This window comes from Ricinus communis, chromosome 2, assembly GCF_019578655.1.
Source record: "Ricinus communis isolate WT05 ecotype wild-type chromosome 2, ASM1957865v1, whole genome shotgun sequence".
NCBI lineage: Eukaryota > Viridiplantae > Streptophyta > Magnoliopsida > Malpighiales > Euphorbiaceae > Ricinus > Ricinus communis.
The window spans coordinates 5,577,101-5,595,300 of record NC_063257.1 but is presented as its reverse complement, the minus strand read 5'-3'; the positions used below and the strand labels follow the sequence as shown (position 1 = coordinate 5,595,300).

The window sequence follows — 18,200 nt, the reverse complement described above, 5'->3', positions numbered from 1 at the left end:
GAAATCTGCCAAAGACCATGAAATGCCAGGCCATCACAGCACAGATTATCAAGTTCATTGCAGCAATTGGCTGGAGGCCAAGGTCTACCTTTCAGGCGTTGCTTTAGAACTTGGTAGCATTTTCCTTCTCCAAGTTTCCAATAGCACCAAGTCATGCCCGTGTCTTGAAAAGGATGAATCTAGGTGGTCATATCATATCAATTAAGAAGAGCAGCTCTTCAATCTGCTTGTGCTAAACACTATGCAGCTAATATTACAACATAGAATTACATGAAACAAACTTTTCTCTATAAAGTAGTAGAGCTATACACGGACCATCTCATTTTTCATGGGATATAGACTGTTCACATGGCCGATGCCAAAATAAATAAAAATAAGAAAGAGAAGCTTGCAGATGCTATCCCTGCCAAAAGCAGTGAAAGAATAGTTTTCTAGTAGCTAGAGTCATCGCCGGTTCTTAAAAATGCTATGCGCTTCCTCTATAATTTGAGTTTGGTCACATCTATCTTTCAGACAGGATATGTGTATGCTTCATAATTGATTTGTTGGCCCAAGGAACTTAATTTGGTGAGAGTAGTTATCAGATCAACCTGAAATTGAATCAATTTAGGTACTATAAAAATAAGAAAAGCAAAGCAATATATAGATATGCCCAAGAATCACAAATCTCGAATTTCAGACTTTGATCTTTGCTCACTTTGAAGTACTAACTTCATAATCTGTCTGAGAAACAGTTTCTCGACTACGCTGGTACTTCTGAACCCATGGCAAAACATCTGGGTCAGTGGCCAGTAAGGCCTCAGTAGCTGCTTGATCTGGACCAAGGAATGCAGACATAACAGCTAGCTGGCCATCCATAAAAAGAAAAAACACACTTGTATCAGTGAACAATATATGTTACATTCTATATATAGAACATAAGAAATTCCTTCAAGTGATTTTTTGGGTTAAGATATGAGCAAGTCTTCAGTGAATTTACTGAATGTGCGGTTTCAAACTCTTCTTGCTTCACCATTCTGACTATCCATCAAATGTAAACTTGAATTTCTTAAATTACCATTGAACTATGAGCATCTAGATAACAGTAGCCTATAGTTGATACAAGGCAATCTAAAACAAAACAAAGAAGACGAAATGGACAAGAGAAATAATACAGAAGTAATCAGAAGAGGCGCAAGCTGAATGCAGAATAGGAGGCAAGAGAAATAGAAAGCTTCTCGAAGAGTTAAATCCCACGAACTTACATAGCTCTGCTGAGGAACTGTACTAACAGAAGTTAGTTTATATGCCTAAATTTAGTGTTAAATCAAATCATGACTTGTTCATGCAACTAGTCTCTGAAGCATCATTTTTTACTAGTGCAGAAACTAACGATTGTCAAATCATTTCAATAAATCAGAAAAGGATACACGCACAAAAGTTCAGGCTCCTATAACTTAAGAAAGAATATCATCAATACACCAAAGCCTAAAGGGGCAATTGCTATGGTGAATGAGAAGAAGAAGATACCTGGCGGGGACCAAAGCCGATAGCTTTAAACTTGTCTTTCATTTCCTGTACAGTTGCTTTTTCCCATTGAGGAACCCTTCCCTCTGGATCTGGCTCCTGGGTATCTGACCGTCCAAATTGCTTATCAAACAATCCCCACTGCGTCAACAAACAACGCATGCATCACATGTTAACAAGTTGCTTCTAATTCCAAGCATACATCATGCTATTGATTTATTTTGCTTTCTTCTTCTGGATTTCCCCTTGAATCCTTTTATAGAATTATTTGTACATGTGAAAAATTCCATGTTATGACTTATTACATGAAAAACAGTTTCTCTATTTTGAAATTTTGTAAGAAAAATTCAGGACCGGTTTTTCTGGTTCTGATATTAATAATTAGCTAAATGAAAGGGAGAGTTGCTCTATCTTATTTTTATATTCTGAGACAGGTCAATAAACTGCAGGTCAAGGCAACCAAACCATAAAAACTAACCTGTCCATTTGAGCCATACGCAGAGTACAATAATGTTCCTTTCTCTTCATTACCTCCACACTTGCGGATGGCAGAAGCTAGAAATGTAGACTTAACCGCGCTTTGTGCTGCTAAAAACGAAGAACATTGAATTAGACAAATTATATTTTGATTATCTGCATATAATAGCTCCTGCAAATGGCCATTACATGCAGCAGGTCTGAAACTTGGTGGATTTAACATGTAGAACCTGCACATTGGATAAGATCTGCAAAGGAGATGGGTCCACCCTTCGAATATGAGTCTATCTCCTCCTTTGCTTCCTCTAACATATTCAAAGCTGCAGCAAGTCCCTCGTTTTCAGGTCTGCTTATCTCTGAACTTCAAGCAGGAAAGAAAGACAAGAAAATTAAGATAGCTGTTGAAAAAGAAAGAAGGATAATTCTTCAAAATTGCATAAAATGAATTAGTTGATAAGTCAAAGGAGAAAAGCATGTATTATAATGAACTTTGAAAAGCTAGAAAACAAGCATGAATTGAAATCTCTTCATACTATCAAGTTACTTCAGAAAAACCGCAAGTTGTGAGGCTTTGTAACAGTAAAAATATGCACAAATCCGATATCATCATTCATACTTCCAACTAATTATTGTTCCAAATCATATGAGAGTAATACTTCATGTAGTAGATACCTGAAACGTATGGATCCATTTGGGCCCCCAGATTTGGAAGCCTGCAATCAGAAAGAAATCAGTGTATATATATATATATATATATATAGATTTGTTCGCTTTTTCTCTTATACAGAAAGTAAAGGACTTCCATAACCTGAAGATAAATATTTTAACAGGTAGAGTTTCAGGTCTGACCTTATCATAAGTCATGGCATCATTTAGTGCCAGAGTTAGTATTGATGGGAAAAGTTCAGAAATTTGGTTAATTTCTTTTTGTTTGATATTAGTATTCGAAATTTGAGTTAAAAAAAAAAATGATTTGAATTCTTAATTTGCTATATAACAGCATACTTTTGATCGAATATGGCATTGGGTTTAATACTGGGGATAGGAAGGGCATTTCGAAGAAAGAGAACGTCGTCGTTGGATATTCTGTCGTCAAAACGCGCTCCTCGTGATTATTATAAGGGAAAGAATTGCAAGCCTACTGGTTTTCACACTCGCAAAGGTTCCATCTTTCTCATTTCTTTTAATTACAAATATCATTTTAATTAGTTTTAAAGTATCAGAAATTTTTGCATAATAAAGCACTGCCATTTCTAAGTCACCAGGTGTTTGCTTAATTGTAGTCTCAGTGCAATGTGAAACTCAAAAGTTTAACAGACTAAATTACAGGTTAATGGTTGAGTGGGACTTTTGTGGCTGCATTAAATCGTTACAGCTTTATTTAGGAGAGTTCTTGAATCATCATTTTAATGGGTCATACTTGGAATTTCCGTGGATAATACACTTTGCCAATTTAAAGACTGAATCATGCATAAACTTAAGCATGTTCGTTTCTAACTACCTGGAGTTCTTAAATTCTGAAAAGAGGTGCATCACGTCTCATTTTATTGGCAAATGATATTTTATTATATGTTGTTTCTGAAAAAACTGCTTGTTGCAGGTGGCTACGTTATTGTACCCGAGAAATTGCCGAACTATGTTGTACCTGATTTGACTGACTTCAAGGTAACTTTTCTCCACCCATCTCTGAAGAATTACCGGAGAACGACGAATCCAAAGAGGGTTTAGGGGTTTTCTCCTCTGCAGTTTGCTCGTTGAATAGAGAAGAAGACGGACTGGCCCAAATACGGCTTCAAATTGGCCCAAAACCCAAATACTGAATTTAGGCCTATACGTGGGCTTCTCAAGTTGTGTTAAGAATTTCTCTTTTAAAAAAAAAAATCTCAAATCACCTTTATTTAGTTCAATTGCGGTGAATGCTTAATTCACTTATATATATATATATATATATATATATATATATATATATATATATAAGTTCTCAGTATTAAAAAATTTATCGGTTTTTTATAGTATCTATCTTGTGTTATATAGTCTATCATCTATTTTATTAGAAAAAATAAATTAATTATGTTTTAGTTTATACAATAAGCTCCACTCTCTTTGACATAATTCAAATCTAAACTTTAGTAAGGAAAAGCATTGAAGAAACATGAGCAATAACCCGGGTGCAAATCAATGATTTTTGTGCAAGGGAAAATAAAAAAAAAGCAGGCGGCTTTTGAAAGAAAGAAAGGGGCAACAGAATGTATTGTGGTTATATAAGTGGGAGATGAAAAGAAATGGGTTATCATCCTGACCTGTAAGGAGTGATGGTTGCTTGGTCAGCATCACCCTCTCCACAAACACTTTCACCAATTTCCTGTTTCAATCATTATGTCATTATCTTTTTAACTTATTTCCAAATCAGAGCAACAAGCAGACATGAAACTTATCTCTTTCTACCCCAAAATAACAATTTACAAAATCTAATAAGTATATAAAAAGGATAGAGTCCCCTAGCTTTTTCTTTTTTATTACACAAGTATTTATGGATGGGGACATAAATATGTGATGATTAGTATGAGTTTGCTCTTGCATGAAAGCCCTTGTCGTCGTGGATAGGTTTTCAGTCCTAAACAGTCGGACTCTGCAAGTTGCATCTCTTATCCTCATTTTCTCCATTATAGCTCTGTAATCAAGCCAGGAGACAAGACTTTTGTACAGTTCTTTTCAGTTGAATGATAAAAGTATAGGAAAAGGTAGAAAAGTTTCTTATAATTTTAAGAAATATTGTCCACCTCAAATTAAAGTTCTATCTATATATATGATCATTTTTTTTTATTCTATTTTGTTTATATTATTTATTTTAAAGGCATACAAGATATTATGCATTTAGATTATGTTTGGATGGAATAGCTTTAAAATTTATTTAATCTATGATCCTTTAAATGCGACAAATTTAAACATGCAGCTGTCTAAATTTGCATTCGAATCATCCTAATGATATCAGAACTGGTAAATATATTTGCCATTGAAAGTTAAAGTTGATGAGTAAATGAAATGAAAGCACCATTGATCGAGGAAAGAGACTTGTGGGTGTTTTTCTTCCACACCTAGAACTGGTGGTCCTCCACCTGGAGTGGGTGCCGGATGCCTTACTCAAAGCCTCTCCTATCCGTACCCAAAACTTTGGGCTGCAGAGTAGGAGAAAAAAGAGCTGGTGGGTTCTCTACTTTCTTGGGATTGCCATAGAATACAAAGGTCATGGCAATCTAAAAGCTACACCTAGATTCCATTTCAGCTTTTACAGTCAAACATGGGTGACAGTATGGGACCCTTTTTCCTGACATGAAAATGACTTTGAGGTGCTAAGAGTCTCAGCAGCTTTTTGCTGTGTCTCTTTCCCATTCCAAAAGAACCTCTATCAAAAGTAGAAAACGACTTCTTTTCTCTCCACTCCACCTCCACACGTTTCAAACTTTTCTAAGCCCCTTATAGGCTATAATAACGATAACTGTTTTGATTTTGTTTTACTTTAGGCACAATGGTCCATCAAACTAATGTAATTTTATAGTGCTAGGTCATGGTTCTTTTCACTGGATAAGTATGCTGCTCACTTCTGATTTGTTTTGTTTTAAGGCAAAGAAAATTTTAGTTTCGTAGCTTTCGATAAGTTTTTCATATCTGAATGATAATCTACTGTCGAGCATTTCGGAAAATTTGACTGGTGTGCAGTGGTGGGGAAGAGAAGAGGTCTACAGTCTACAGTTTTTTGATCATTGCTACAGTCTACAGTTTTGGGGCAAACCTATGTCCTTTAAGAATCTAGACTATAGAGAGTGGTACCATTTCAAAAAAAGAAAAAGAAAAAGAAAAAGAGAAACTCTTGGCAGGGTCCTGAGACTTGCTATTGATTATTGTCAGCTACAGGTCAGGATCTACCCTTTACCAACCACATGGTCTGATAGGTACTCCTCAGAGGATCAATACAAAAGGGTGATCGAAATATTAAATAAAATGGGCCAAAAGCTTGCACCTTTGAATTTTGATTATATTCAGAGTATCAGCTCTTTTTTTTTTCTTAAAAGAAAAAAGTTTACAACAATCTCAGGTTGCAGCTATAGCTTAAAAATCTTCAAATTGTTCATCGCCTATGAAGAGACAACAGTTTTATGTACTGATAAGACATTTCCAGTTTCCAAGTTGAACAATGTCGCTACGCAGAAAAATTGGAGAGAGAGGACCAATTTTGTGCTGATATGAAAATAACCAACAGTTTTTAGCCATTTCTTAAGTACAAGCAAGTGTAAAATGAAAGAAGCACATTTAGGTGGGTACTGGGTAGAATATCCGTCATTCTTTTGCCACATCAAAAGTGCGACATGCAAAAGCACATCATAATGTAAAGCATTGATTCTTTTCATAATCTAATAAATTGCTAAGAAACATTACTTGAATATATAATTGGTCTTTGGAAGACAATGCCTTAAATATTGACTTGAACCAGACTGGTGATTGTTTAAATTATGATTTTTTTTTTTTTACACCAGAGGTAAATAGTAAACTTCACAGTTCCCGCCCTTTGTTGCAATGGAAGAATCAAATTGACGTTCCAATTTACAGCATCTCCAAAAACCAACTTATTCCTTTCTAATGTCTGCAATACTTCTACTGCTCAGTGAAGTGCCAGTGCAAGGTGGGAGCTTGATCAACTGATAAGAAATTGCACGACTCTTCAATATTAAACAAACTATGATGCTCTTCTAGTTTCACAAGATGAGGTTGATATACTTGATAACCATTACCCAAAATAGCTCTTGAATCAGATAACTGAATCCAATTCATCAATGTATGTGAAGACAAATCACTGATATTGTCTTTAAAGGAACCATTAGAATTGTTATTGTCACTGAATTCATGACTCTGACTCTGAACTGAAGCATTGTTCTCTGATTCTGAAACAGGACACTCTTCTTTGACAGACTGACTGCTCTCTGCATTTCCTTCCCTCATCTTAGCTTTCAATTCCTTTAGCTACAAAAAGAAAAATAAAAAGTCAACAACCCAATTTTGAAAATTAAAATTCTAATCAACTCAGTCATTACTGATAATTAGAAGTGACAAAATTTCTTGGTACATTTACCTGTAGATTTAGAGATTCATTATCTCTTTCAAGATTATTGTAATCAAGTTTTAGTGCTTCATAATTGGTCTTAAGGGTCACATATTCTCTCTCCAATTGCTTAGTCTTCCAGCGGGCGCGGCGGTTTTGGAACCAAATAGCCACTTGTCTTGGTTGCAGACCTAATTCTTCTGCTAATCTGATCTTTCTCTCTGGCTCAAGCTTGTTTTCTACTTCAAAATTCTTCTCTAAGGCCTTAACTTGATCCATGCTTAACCTTCTTTTCTTTTCAGTTGTTGTAAGAGTAGTTTCCTCGGTGCAGTCTTCTTCTTCTAGACTATCCAACATTGCTTGAAACTCTCTACTGTATACTTGGTTTGATTTTTGAGTAGTCTTTTCCTCTAGATTATTGAAAAAATATAACACTTTATCAGCTTAATGATGACATAAGTATGCTTGAAAATCAAGATGTTTATGAGCTTGAGACGGGAATTCTGTTTACCTTTTGAAGAAGAGATGGAGAGTAAAGCAGCAAATGATTCCGGGGAACTGAACCTCTTCATAATAGAAACTTGAGATCAAGAGAGTAGGAGAGCAGATAGATTTATCAAGAATTGTTCTTTTATGGACTGTACTCGCAAAATAATAGCAGAATGGGGAATGAATATGATGGGAGCTAAAGCTTCGCAGTTCAGAGTTTGCCTTCTCAACTTCTACCAATTCTGCTCAATCTTTTAAACCCATCAAAAGGAAAACAGAGAATCAAGTACACTGTTATCTATACTTCAGAAATGAGCAAGCTTTTGGGAAAAGCAGACAAAACCCAAGAAAGAGGAATAGTAATTAAAAGTTTTTCTCTAGCTAATCATTGTCTAATAATGCAACTTTATTAGAGAGAGAAAGATAGAGAGAGAAGTCCAAGAGACAGTGAACCTGCTTCACCACTCACTCACAGTTAAATACTGGAATGCACCTTTAACTGTTATGAGCTGTGAAGGTGATTGTCACAAAATCAAATAATTAAATAATTCAGTTTGGTAAGGTCACATCGTAATCAATAGCTGCCAAGAAACATATTTTAATCATTTACAGTTTACGCTTGCCTTTGTACTGCTCACAACACAAGCCTGATTTACCTTCCATCCTTGTGCTTATAAGAAATGGCAGAGCCATTCAGTAGTAATGGCAACGAAATTCTGTGCAAAGTTTAATAGTATGAATTAGCATCCTTTGCCAGAATTAACTATTTTGATTTATGAGTAAAATCATCAATATTTAAATTGATCCGTCGCTGTATTAATTAATGATGTATGGCCACAGAATTCAATGAACTAGAGTGGACACACATTCAAGAAAATGATATCAATTATTTCTTGGATTTATGCAAGTGTGAAGTGATTATCAAGACTTGAGTGTACAAGCTAACAAGAACAACCCCACGAGATTCAGTACTTAGATGTTAATCAGTCAATCGATGAGGTTAGGCATGGAACTCCTGTCGCTATAACAAGTTGTGAATAACTTTGCAGCATCTTTCCGTTTGATGGCTTTGATTATATATATGAAAGATTGAAAAAGTTTGTTACATTGTCAATTTAATTCTGACATAAGAATGGACTGACTGCTAATTTCTGCTATCAATTATCAAACAAACAAATGCGACCGTACGACCGGTCGAATTTCAACTTAAGAAGCAAAATCAAGATTCCTTAAAGATAAGAAGATCTTCCAGCTGTTTAATTAACATTTTCAGAATGCTAATTCCTTTGGCTACAAAATTTTGAGTTTTCTGCTCGCTGTATTTTCGCATTGCTCACTGTAATTCCTTTCAGAATCACAAAGACTCGGCAAGTAAATCTTTCCTTATAATTTTCTCTTTATTGATCTCTTTTTGGCTGTCATTTTACCAACGATAAACTCCTTCTTTACTAGTACTATTTTCTTTCTTCTGTAATTCTCAATACAGTAATATTTTCACCCTTGTTGGTCTTTTATATTAAGAGTTGTTTATCCACCTTGTACAGGGATCTCTCTTTTCTTTTTTTCCTTTGTTTTATCAGAATTTTAGTGCTCGAGAGACACTAGTTGTGAAATTTATTAAAGCCATATTTTTTGCACATAAATTTTTAAGTCCGATATAGTATTACAGTTATGGTGGCCATCTACGCTGTTGGAAAAGCTATGCAGCTATTGGAGGAATTACACAAGATTAATGTCACAATTATGGAGCAGAGCAAAGATGCGGTTATTAATAGTATTGATGATTAACTTTATAAGATGGTTTTCTTTCCTTTTTCTTTTTGTAGATGCCACATCTCCGAACCAGAAAAGAAAAGAAAAGAAAACTTCATGCACTAAGAACTTGCACTTGTTAAAATGAGAAGAGTGATAGAGATGTTGCAGAAGGCACAGCTGGTTTCCATTTCAAAACTGAAAAGAACATAGAGGTCAACGACTGTAGCTTGATTAGGTAGTTGGTACTAGCAATCCTAGCAGCACAACTTTAGGGAAGGTATTGTATTAATACAGAAAGAAAGAAAAGTTAAACTTTGATTTGAATTTAGAATAGGAGAAAAAGTCCTGGTTCAACTAAACTAATCATGCAAGTAACTTTGTCAAACAAGCACTCAACTTTAAAAATTGAAGCTCATGGCCCTAAGAATAAATTCAATATCTCTAGCAACTTTTACCCGAAATGAAATAAATGAATGATACCCCTTAAGCTAGTTCTATGAAACATTCACCTCAGAAGAGGTTTTGATGGTTTTGGTGCCTTATCGTGAAAGAAAGGATGCTACAGGACAGGGTGATATTTACTGAAGTGTCAGCCTTAATTGACCTCAATGTTTGATTGAAGATCCTTGACGTTTCAGATACTATATAGTGCCATGCTTAGGAAAGTTTCAGACAGTCTTGGGGAATATTTATGAAGTAACGTGCTCTCACAGTTGTACTTTTTCAGTCTTTCTTTATGTTTTACTTTTACCTGATGTGCCCAACGCTTCATTTGATCATTAAAATTGTATAACGATAATCGCAAGGCATACAAAATTCTGGCAGATTAGTGTCAAAGACCGCAATCACAAATCACAAATAGAAAATAGAAATTATGGAACCATGAACAGACTTTAGTGCCATACGCAGAGAGTGTGTGATGAAGCTTGTAACACGATAACAGGCTGCTAGTAGGTCAGAAATGTCGACCATGGCAGCACCGACCTCTTGTTGCTTTGCAAGTAACAGAGAGTTTACGTGTCAGGGTTGGAGCACATCGGCAGTCAAATCCAAAATATTGACATCATAAAAGACAGCAAACAAATCAAGATTCAACTTTCAAGCCACAATTTTCAACTTAGCTATTTTGTAGCTCCATATTTTGTAAATCAGCAAACTTTGCATGTTTTTTTTGTGCTTATAAGTCGGTTGCCTTATATTTTTACGTCGGCTGTCGTGCTACAATGCTAAGAGCCGTCCAAAAGATAAGTTGAGAAGTCAGGGAAATAGAATATCTTATTGGATTTTGTTGTCCTCTTCACTAATAATCATATCAAGTCATTGAGAAGTAAATTTTGGAGGATTAGCCGGATTACTGTTTCAAATTGTTGGCTGCTATTTGGCCGAAAAGTTCTATTGATGTAGCAGAATTCACACTGCTTATGATGTCTTATTTCATGGACATTGTTGTCCAAGGAAAAGAAAAGGTGTTTCTTACACCCAGAAGTCATACTTGCGAAATGTGAACCTTTCCGGCTTTAACAACAAGTGGGTGCGCAGGGTTACTTTCCGGCAATTTTATCTCTTGCCCATAAAGTGCCATAGTAATCTCACATGGTAAACATTTTTAAAAAGAAAGAGAAAAAGAGGGGGAAACAAAAGGAAACGTGTGTTCTCCTGCTGCTGCCAGGCTTAGCAAGATTCGCGAGTTCAATACCTAAATCTTGAATCATGAAGATAAAGTTCATTTTTGTCGGAAAACAAAAAAAAAAAAAAGAAAGGCAGATAAAGTTCATTAGAGGTTGGGGGATGTTATCAGCAAGAAGAAAAAAAAACTCATAAAAGGAGATCCGACTTTCCAAATGTAAATATCAAGCAAGCTTATCAAGACAAGTCTGTAAGAATGGTAAAGACACAATCATAGCTCTAAAAGCACCTTTCTATTACAGATTGTGTTGAAACTAAAATCACGGATAGAAGTATTGAAAATTACAAGAATAATCAATTATAGAACTTGCAGGATTACAGATTGTATTGATCAGACCACAATTGCAAACAAAAATTTTACGAGGTACAGCAATGATCAATTACAAAAACTCACAGTAGCAAATTCTTAGACCTCCTAAATGTGGTATAACTCCAAGTGGACGCAGCATATGAGGTACAAAATTTATGCTGCATTGTGTCGTCATTAATAAATTTAATCATCATTACCGATCTGTGGAAGTCAGGTCTCCAGCGCCAATGACATGTTTGCCTTGCCTGACTCGAATATAAAATTGTTATCAGTTATTTAATCCTTCCAAATTCGAAGGATTAAATCTATGTTAAAAGTTAATTTTTGTCAAAGCCAACTTCTTGGCAGGCATACACTTCTCCAATTCTAATCCTTGAGCGAAAAGAATGGAGCGCAGCAAGATGAGATATCAATTCCAGCAACCTCCATGGCATTGCAGACCCAGTCAGGGATATCACCTTTTGGAAACTATAAAGCAATAACAATATCAATAGTTAAGGTCTATGCAAACTAGATAGCATCGCTTGACTTCAATAAATTTTCTTTTCATAGTAACTTCCCCAGGACGCGACCAGCCACCACTTCCACTGGTACTGCTAAAACTAAGGTGGCAGCTTACAGTCAGCAACATCACTAATGTCTAATTCATCCATTTGCTTTATGTATATAAAGTTAATGGAAGAAACCAGAAACTGAAATCATTTTATCTTTTTGCAAAGCCAATTTATAATGAAGGATGCTCTTTCCCTTTCCCTCTCTTTCTGAAACTCAAATACATAAGAATACAGAGTTTTAAAGTACAGGAAATACCATTTTCTGGAGAAAATTACAGACAAACCTGCAAAATAAAAATTAGAATTGAGAACTCAAGCATGTAGTGCACTAGCAACCATGATGTTAGAAAAGATAAGTGTTAGTGGTGGAGATAAACTAGGACAAGGCACACATACTCTGGAAATCGTCCCTCAACAATTGATGAGTGTAGATCTCTGCTAAGCTGCAATTTTACAAGTAATTTATTCTCAAGTACATTGAAAAACAAAATGGAGAGAGAATTAATGTTTAATGTTTTTACCTTCATCATGTAATACAAATTGTGATATGACAAAAGCTGTGATCCCATAGCATCTTTTGTAACGAGGCAGTGAATGTAGGCCCTTGTATACTTCTTGCAAACCTGCATTGAGAAAAAGCTTAATGCAAATAAATACTGTAAGAGATAATATTAAAATAGTGGCTCCAGGCAACAATTTCTGTTACTATCATACCATGCAGGCACATGTAGGATCAATGGGACGTGTATCATCAGCCATTGCACTATGTTTTAGCTTCAGCACCCCCTGCAGTAACAAATTTTGCATGAATGTCTAATTGCAAAAATTTGTTAGAGAGTTGTGCCAAACCAATAAACCATCACCTCTGGTACAAGAGCTGTGCCAAATCGAGCGGTACGAGTAGGATACACACAGTCATACACATCGGCACCTAAAGCACTGCAGACAACAATATCCAGAGGATAACCAACACCCTGAAATATAGTTGGTGATTGTGACAAACAAAAAAATTAGAAAAGAGAAGCAGCAAATGATTTATCTGTCAAACTATTATCAATGATGTATGTTAAAATGATAATAGTCATAAATACCATAACATATCGTGGTTTATCTTCAGGTAATGCAGCAGTACATTGAGCAACAACACGCCAAAATGAATCTTTATCTTCACCACCTGCTAGACCACCAATTGCGTAGCTGTCAAAGAAGTACATCTAAGTTAAAATTCTCAATCTTACAAAAATGAGATTTATTGCAGACAACGAAAAAAGAAGTTCATACAACATTGCTGTGGAGCAAAACAAAAACAAGTATCAATACTGGAAATTACGTTACAAATAAATGAGTAAATATTTAATATTAAATAACTAGCGAATTTGTTAAATTTGACATACAGGTAAAACAGACATCTAATACCTATGCCAAACAATTTGGTTCTAGAAATTTTAATTATGTTTACATAAAAAGTGAATGAGCATACCCAGGTAAATTGCGATCCACCAAGCCTCTAACACATATATCCCTGGCAAAGATATATAACTGTCAGTAATAACGTAAATACATAATGAGACCAGAAGAAAGGAAAGCAGCTCGCACATTAACTATGGCGGTAGCAGAAGATTACAATTTAAACATAGTTTACCTTAACACAGGATCCAAACCACCTTGAACAATGCCAAATAAATTTTGTTCATTTGGTCTCTTGTGTGCTGCCAAAAATCAGCGACAGATCAAGGAAAAACCATGATCAAAACCATCAAAATTGAGATCGAGCAAGAAGAAATGCGTGATTAGAGAAGAAAAGTTGAAAGATATACATGGAAAACTTGGCAAATAGAGAAAGCAAAGTAAGTCGATAAATAAAAATCCACCCAGCAGCCACTAGGCTCTAACTCAATCCCCTTTATATTTCTAAAAAGACTTTAAACACCTAATGGTAGATGTCTTGTTACTGTTGTGTTTCTGGTTTCTATTTCTCGTCGTATATCAGCTTTCAACTAGCCTAAATAACTCAGATGTTTTGATCTAAAAAAAAAATAACTCAGATGCCAGAGAGAAGTTAATCTAGCTTAATAAGACTAAAAAGTTCATAATCCTATCATTGTGCATAGATTATGCTTAGTTAAAACATGATATACTAAGATGTAAAAAATCTATAAGACTTTTGAGTTTGTGTTAATTATTTTGTGGGAGACAAAGAATTAGCCATTGCAAGCAATTACCTGCTATACATCTATCTATCCATCGAAGTGTACGATACATGGCCTCTTCAATCCGTGGACCAGTAATGGTGGTTCTTACTACATCATCAAGAGCCATAATAATATCTGCACCAATTCTGTTCTGCATGTCAAGTAACAAAAATATAGTGGTGCTTAAGATATTGTCCAAATAAGCATCCAAGAAGAAGCAAGGAAAAAAAAACAACAGGATCGCATTAAGAAATAAAAAGCGTGAAGATTTCCAGAACCTTAATTAGTAAACTGCATATAGAAACATGCAAGTCATCACAAGTAAAACACGGACGAAAATACACTAGTTCCATGCAAAAAATGCGTGTGGAATATATAGAATTGTTGAATAATGTAACATACCCTGAATTTTAGGGAAAAAGAAAAGGAAGTCCAAATAACTCACTTGGATATGGATCGATTCCTCAGGTGTTAGAAGCATTGGTTTTCCATCCACTGGTGACTGAACTAAGAAAAAGAAACCTTAGTTACACGCAATATTAAAATGATTGGATTTCATGGTATAACATAAGAAAAATTGAGCTAGGAAGAGTGACTATCGCACTATGAGATATGTAGAAAGTATGTGGGCCTTGATATTTGAGCTAGAATCATATTACTGGCCATATAAGCGGAGTTCGAAACCATCTTGCACAAAAGAAATTGGCTTATGCTACAGTCCAATCTACTTTAATTATATTGCACTTCATTTCTTACAGTTCTTCTCATGCGGGATTGTATTTTGCAACAAGCCAGATCAACAAATAATATGATAGTCCGCTATTGCTAAATTCATAAACAATTTTGATGAAAATGATAACAAATACCTGAAATGTCACGCCCTTCTCTGTGATATCAGCCAAATGCAACAATGATACCTGATATATGAAAACGAAAAAAAAAAAAAGAATGGTGAGGCAGACAAATTGTAAGCTTCAAATCTATATGTCATCTGTTGCAACAAACTAAAGTTGTAAAGCAAACCATGAAAGAGAGGGTACTAATTAAATAAAAATATTTTCAAATAAGCATGAACTATTACACTTTGATATGAAATTTGTGATAGAGAGCTTCAGATGCAGAAATTCTAAAATAATATCAGATATGCAGTGCTAGCACTTGGGAACAAACTAACAACCCATACAGGAACATAAAATAAAACTGTCAAGTTATAAACTAAAAGAGCAACAGCGCTATGATGTATAAAATGATAGACTATATAACCATCTGGAAGCCGCCAGAATCAGTAAGCAGTGCTCGAGGCCAGTTCATAAATTTATGGAGACCCCCCAATTCATCAATCAGCTCAGAAGTAGGACGGAGAGCTAAATGATACGTATTCCCAAGAATGATTTGACAACCAATCTCCTCAAGCTGGTTGGTTGTCAAACCTTTAATTGTCCCTGTAACCAAGAATTTCAATAGATGCAGCTAATTCAGAAAACTGGTGCCAATTGTGCCAAAATTTAAAAGGATATAAACTCCTAACCTTGAGTTCCCACAGGCATAAATAAAGGAGTCTGGCACACAAAGTGGGGGAGTGTAAGTCGAGCTGCACGAGCACGATTAAACCTCCCTAAAACCTAAAATAGGATATTTCCAAATAATCATGTCAATGACCAAAAAAATATTTGAAGCAAATAAAAAATACAATCTCTTCTTTTATGCCATGAGTCATGACACAAGGCCAACAAAGGATAACTAATTAATCAAAATTTGAATATGTTTTTACCAGCATTATACTAGAAAGTCCCTGAGCATCCATTGACATGGTCGGTCAATGTTTGAATTTAAAAAGAAATTTGAAAAAATTTGAAAAAGCTAATACCTCAAAACGAAGTGCCATCGAATTCAAATTTTTGCTCTATATTCTTCTATAAGTCCACTTGCAATCCTGTCGTTAAAAAATAAAAATAATTAAAGAACGAAAAAAAGCACTTTATAATAGTTTGGCCACTGCAACGCAAATATTACATAATCGAAAATGGGAAATAAAGAAAAGAAGCTTACAGAAGAGGAAGGGAAAGTGTTATAGGTGAAAGAGAGAGAATGGCTTGGTATTAGCAGCTATTATTATGCTCTCAAATAAAGTTTCCCGCGGCGGCTGTACCGGCACGCAGTCGTTCTTTCTGTTATTTTCTTCTTCTTTAGGCTTTTCCTTAATGCTGGACCAGAGGAGACAATATGTAACTATGGATCCACCTTTCAAAATTAGTGCTCCAAATTAGGCCCAACTCTACATCGTATTTCTTTGTTTTCTGGGCTTTCCTTCTGCTTGCCTTTGAGGGCCGCCTTAATAATCTAACGTAAAATAGCTGGTTGATAGCATGCATGCGCTGCATTTCTCGTTTAAAACGATGATGATAATAAAATGACAACCATAAAAGTTACAGAAATTGAAAAATTTTGAGCTGGTACCTCTCAAATTCTCATAATAAATGACTGAATCAAATTTGAAAATGAGTTCACTAATTTTCGGTATTGAAATAATGAATCGATTTTAATGATTTGATTCAGCATGTTACTAAAAGATTAGATTAATTTAACCGCGGAAACGTTGGCGATGACGATTGTGACAAAATGATGGCGGTGATGCAGCCGAAATGGAATTAAAATGTAATAACGGCGGCAGATGGGTGGTGAGGATAGCAGCTTCGGCCCATTGAGGGGATCTTAGGAATGTGAATGTCCTTTTGATTGATTATTTATAGATTTGACTAATACCGTCAACTTGTATAATTTTTGACCCGTAATACAAAATTAGTATCATAAAACTTCATGCGATTAATTTTCCTTCATATTTCAGGTTAATCTAAATTTCAATACTTTAAAGAAAAAAATAATTTTAAAGTATTTCAAAAAAAAATCTCCAAGAAACAAGGAAAACATAAATAATATATTTTAAAGAAAAAAATTAAAATAATTTACAATAAATTAAACCATATCAAACACAAAACTAAAACCAAGAAACCTAGAAAGATATGTAATTAAGAGGAGAAATATAAAGCTTTTATTAATAAAAATTTAAGAGTACATCTTTGATATAATTTAAAAAATACAGAGTAAAATTTTATTTATAATATTTTTCAACCGTGTTGATGGTGAACTCATTAATAATCACTAAAAATTACTTCTCCAGAATATTCTTTGGTCTTTAAACGAGTTTGATTATATTAACAAGTTTTCCATTACTTCCAAAAGAGAAAGATTAAAAAAAGACCGTGAACACGTGATATTGATGAATAAAACTACCATAAAGGAAAACTCATAAATTTCCACTCTAAATGATATTAAAAAAAAAAATCTAACATAACAATAATAAGAAATATAACATAAATATTATATATATGAGTTTTTTTTTTGTTTTATTAGACTGAAGAATACAGAAGCTCATTCAACTTCCTCATGTCTAATAGTTTAAAGAAAGACTGATTAGAAGATTCATGATCCCTTTTGTAGCTTTGTCAAAATTTCCACTTTGTCATAGTACTCCCTGTGTAATGCACTTCATTAGCTACTATTATTTATATAAATATGTTTGAAAGGGTTAATTATCTTATAGCTTCTCGAAGCTCTAACCAATTTTATTTTTATTTTATTCCTTTAGTTTCATCAATTTATTATATTAATATGTAAACTTTACTAGTGAATTTCCTGAAGGCACACAGCTGGGTAGTTAGTTCCAAGTTATCTGAATGTAATTCTTTATAATGCAATTAAACCTTTTATCTTTTCAACCATTTAAGGGGAATAATTTGGTTTTAGTTAATCAAGGTTTAAGTGAGGAACCTGAGGAAATGAGAGGCTTTGATTCTGAAAATATGATCGGAAAGGTCAACTTTAACAGGTTCACGGGAATTGGTTCCAATCGCTACAGTGAACATGTTATGACTTACACATTCAACTTCATATCAAATGATCACTTTGATGACTTTGTTCTTTCTATGTCAATATGTATGAGAGAACTTTCTCAGAATAAGAATAAGGGCACGCTGCAATTATCTCATTTCCACAAAGAAAAGCCTGAGAACCCATAGGGATAAAGAAAGAGTCATGGGGCAAGTTGCATTATTTCCTGAAACATATAAAAGAAAACA

At 34.6% G+C, this 18,200-nt stretch overlaps 4 protein-coding genes across 9 annotated transcripts; 1 reads left to right on the top strand and 3 right to left on the bottom strand.

Moving 5' to 3' along the window:
- Positions 1-164: 164 nt before the first annotated feature.
- LOC8281693 (thylakoid lumenal 29 kDa protein, chloroplastic) lies at positions 165-2,974 on the bottom strand. Of its 6 annotated transcripts, none has more exons than XM_048370912.1 (7): positions 2,833-2,974; positions 2,656-2,696; positions 2,214-2,339; positions 1,985-2,094; positions 1,510-1,647; positions 712-846; positions 165-590 (listed from the first exon to the last, which is right to left on the bottom strand). In XM_048370912.1, the coding sequence occupies exons 1-7, from the start codon at positions 2,838-2,840 to the stop codon at positions 510-512; spliced, it is 639 nt and encodes a 212-aa protein (XP_048226869.1). In that variant the 5' UTR covers positions 2,841-2,974; the 3' UTR covers positions 165-509. The 6 variants fall into 6 exon arrangements, with proteins under 6 accessions (XP_048226869.1, XP_048226870.1, XP_048226868.1 ...); XM_048370913.1 differs by having other exon boundaries at positions 1,985-2,091; positions 2,833-2,961; XM_048370911.1 differs by having other exon boundaries at positions 2,214-2,344; positions 2,833-2,927.
- Positions 2,975-3,000: 26 nt separating this feature from the next.
- Positions 3,001-3,870, top strand: LOC8281694 (39S ribosomal protein L41-A, mitochondrial). Its single transcript, XM_002513923.4, has 2 exons — positions 3,001-3,145; positions 3,584-3,870. The coding sequence occupies exons 1-2, from the start codon at positions 3,001-3,003 to the stop codon at positions 3,709-3,711; spliced, it is 273 nt and encodes a 90-aa protein (XP_002513969.2). The 3' UTR covers positions 3,712-3,870.
- Positions 3,871-6,363: 2,493 nt separating this feature from the next.
- Positions 6,364-8,021, bottom strand: LOC8281695 (homeobox-leucine zipper protein ATHB-6). The gene is made up of 3 exons (XM_002513924.4): positions 7,590-8,021; positions 7,109-7,488; positions 6,364-6,999 (listed from the first exon to the last, which is right to left on the bottom strand). Exons 1-3 carry the CDS (start codon positions 7,648-7,650, stop codon positions 6,634-6,636), a joined length of 807 nt encoding a protein of 268 aa, XP_002513970.1. The 5' UTR covers positions 7,651-8,021; the 3' UTR covers positions 6,364-6,633.
- Positions 8,022-11,222: 3,201 nt separating this feature from the next.
- Positions 11,223-16,756, bottom strand: LOC8281696 (queuine tRNA-ribosyltransferase catalytic subunit 1). The gene is made up of 16 exons (XM_015715970.3): positions 16,114-16,756; positions 15,932-15,997; positions 15,593-15,686; positions 15,328-15,506; positions 14,931-14,981; positions 14,510-14,566; positions 14,095-14,215; positions 13,515-13,581; positions 13,353-13,394; positions 12,964-13,069; positions 12,736-12,846; positions 12,587-12,658; positions 12,394-12,495; positions 12,269-12,315; positions 12,129-12,156; positions 11,223-11,786 (listed from the first exon to the last, which is right to left on the bottom strand). Exons 2-16 carry the CDS (start codon positions 15,947-15,949, stop codon positions 11,685-11,687), a joined length of 1,197 nt encoding a protein of 398 aa, XP_015571456.2. The 5' UTR covers positions 15,950-15,997; positions 16,114-16,756; the 3' UTR covers positions 11,223-11,684.
- Between the last annotated feature and the right edge of the window lie 1,444 nt (positions 16,757-18,200).

Excerpts from the sequence above, each read along its gene's own strand:
- LOC8281693 (XM_048370911.1), bottom strand. Across the intron at positions 2,345-2,655 it reads AATGGATCCATACGTTTCAG|TTCAGAGATAAGCAGACCTG; the intron begins GTATCTACTACA and ends TCCTGCTTGAAG. Across the intron at positions 847-1,509 it reads TCGGCTTTGGTCCCCGCCAG|CTAGCTGTTATGTCTGCATT; the intron begins GTATCTTCTTCT and ends ATGGATGGCCAG.
- LOC8281694 (XM_002513923.4), top strand. The coding sequence starts at position 3,001 with ATGGCATTGGGTTTAATACTGGGGATAGGAAGGGCATTTCGAAGAAAG. Across the intron at positions 3,146-3,583 it reads TGGTTTTCACACTCGCAAAG|GTGGCTACGTTATTGTACCC; the intron begins GTTCCATCTTTC and ends TGCTTGTTGCAG.
- LOC8281695 (XM_002513924.4), bottom strand. The coding sequence starts at position 7,650 with ATGAAGAGGTTCAGTTCCCCGGAATCATTTGCTGCTTTACTCTCCATC. Across the intron at positions 7,489-7,589 it reads CTCCATCTCTTCTTCAAAAG|AGGAAAAGACTACTCAAAAA; the intron begins GTAAACAGAATT and ends TCAATAATCTAG. Across the intron at positions 7,000-7,108 it reads ATGAATCTCTAAATCTACAG|CTAAAGGAATTGAAAGCTAA; the intron begins GTAAATGTACCA and ends TTCTTTTTGTAG.
- LOC8281696 (XM_015715970.3), bottom strand. Across the intron at positions 15,507-15,592 it reads TATGCCTGTGGGAACTCAAG|GGACAATTAAAGGTTTGACA; the intron begins GTTAGGAGTTTA and ends TCTTGGTTACAG. Across the intron at positions 14,982-15,327 it reads ATTCTGGCGGCTTCCAGATG|GTATCATTGTTGCATTTGGC; the intron begins GTTATATAGTCT and ends TTCATATATCAG.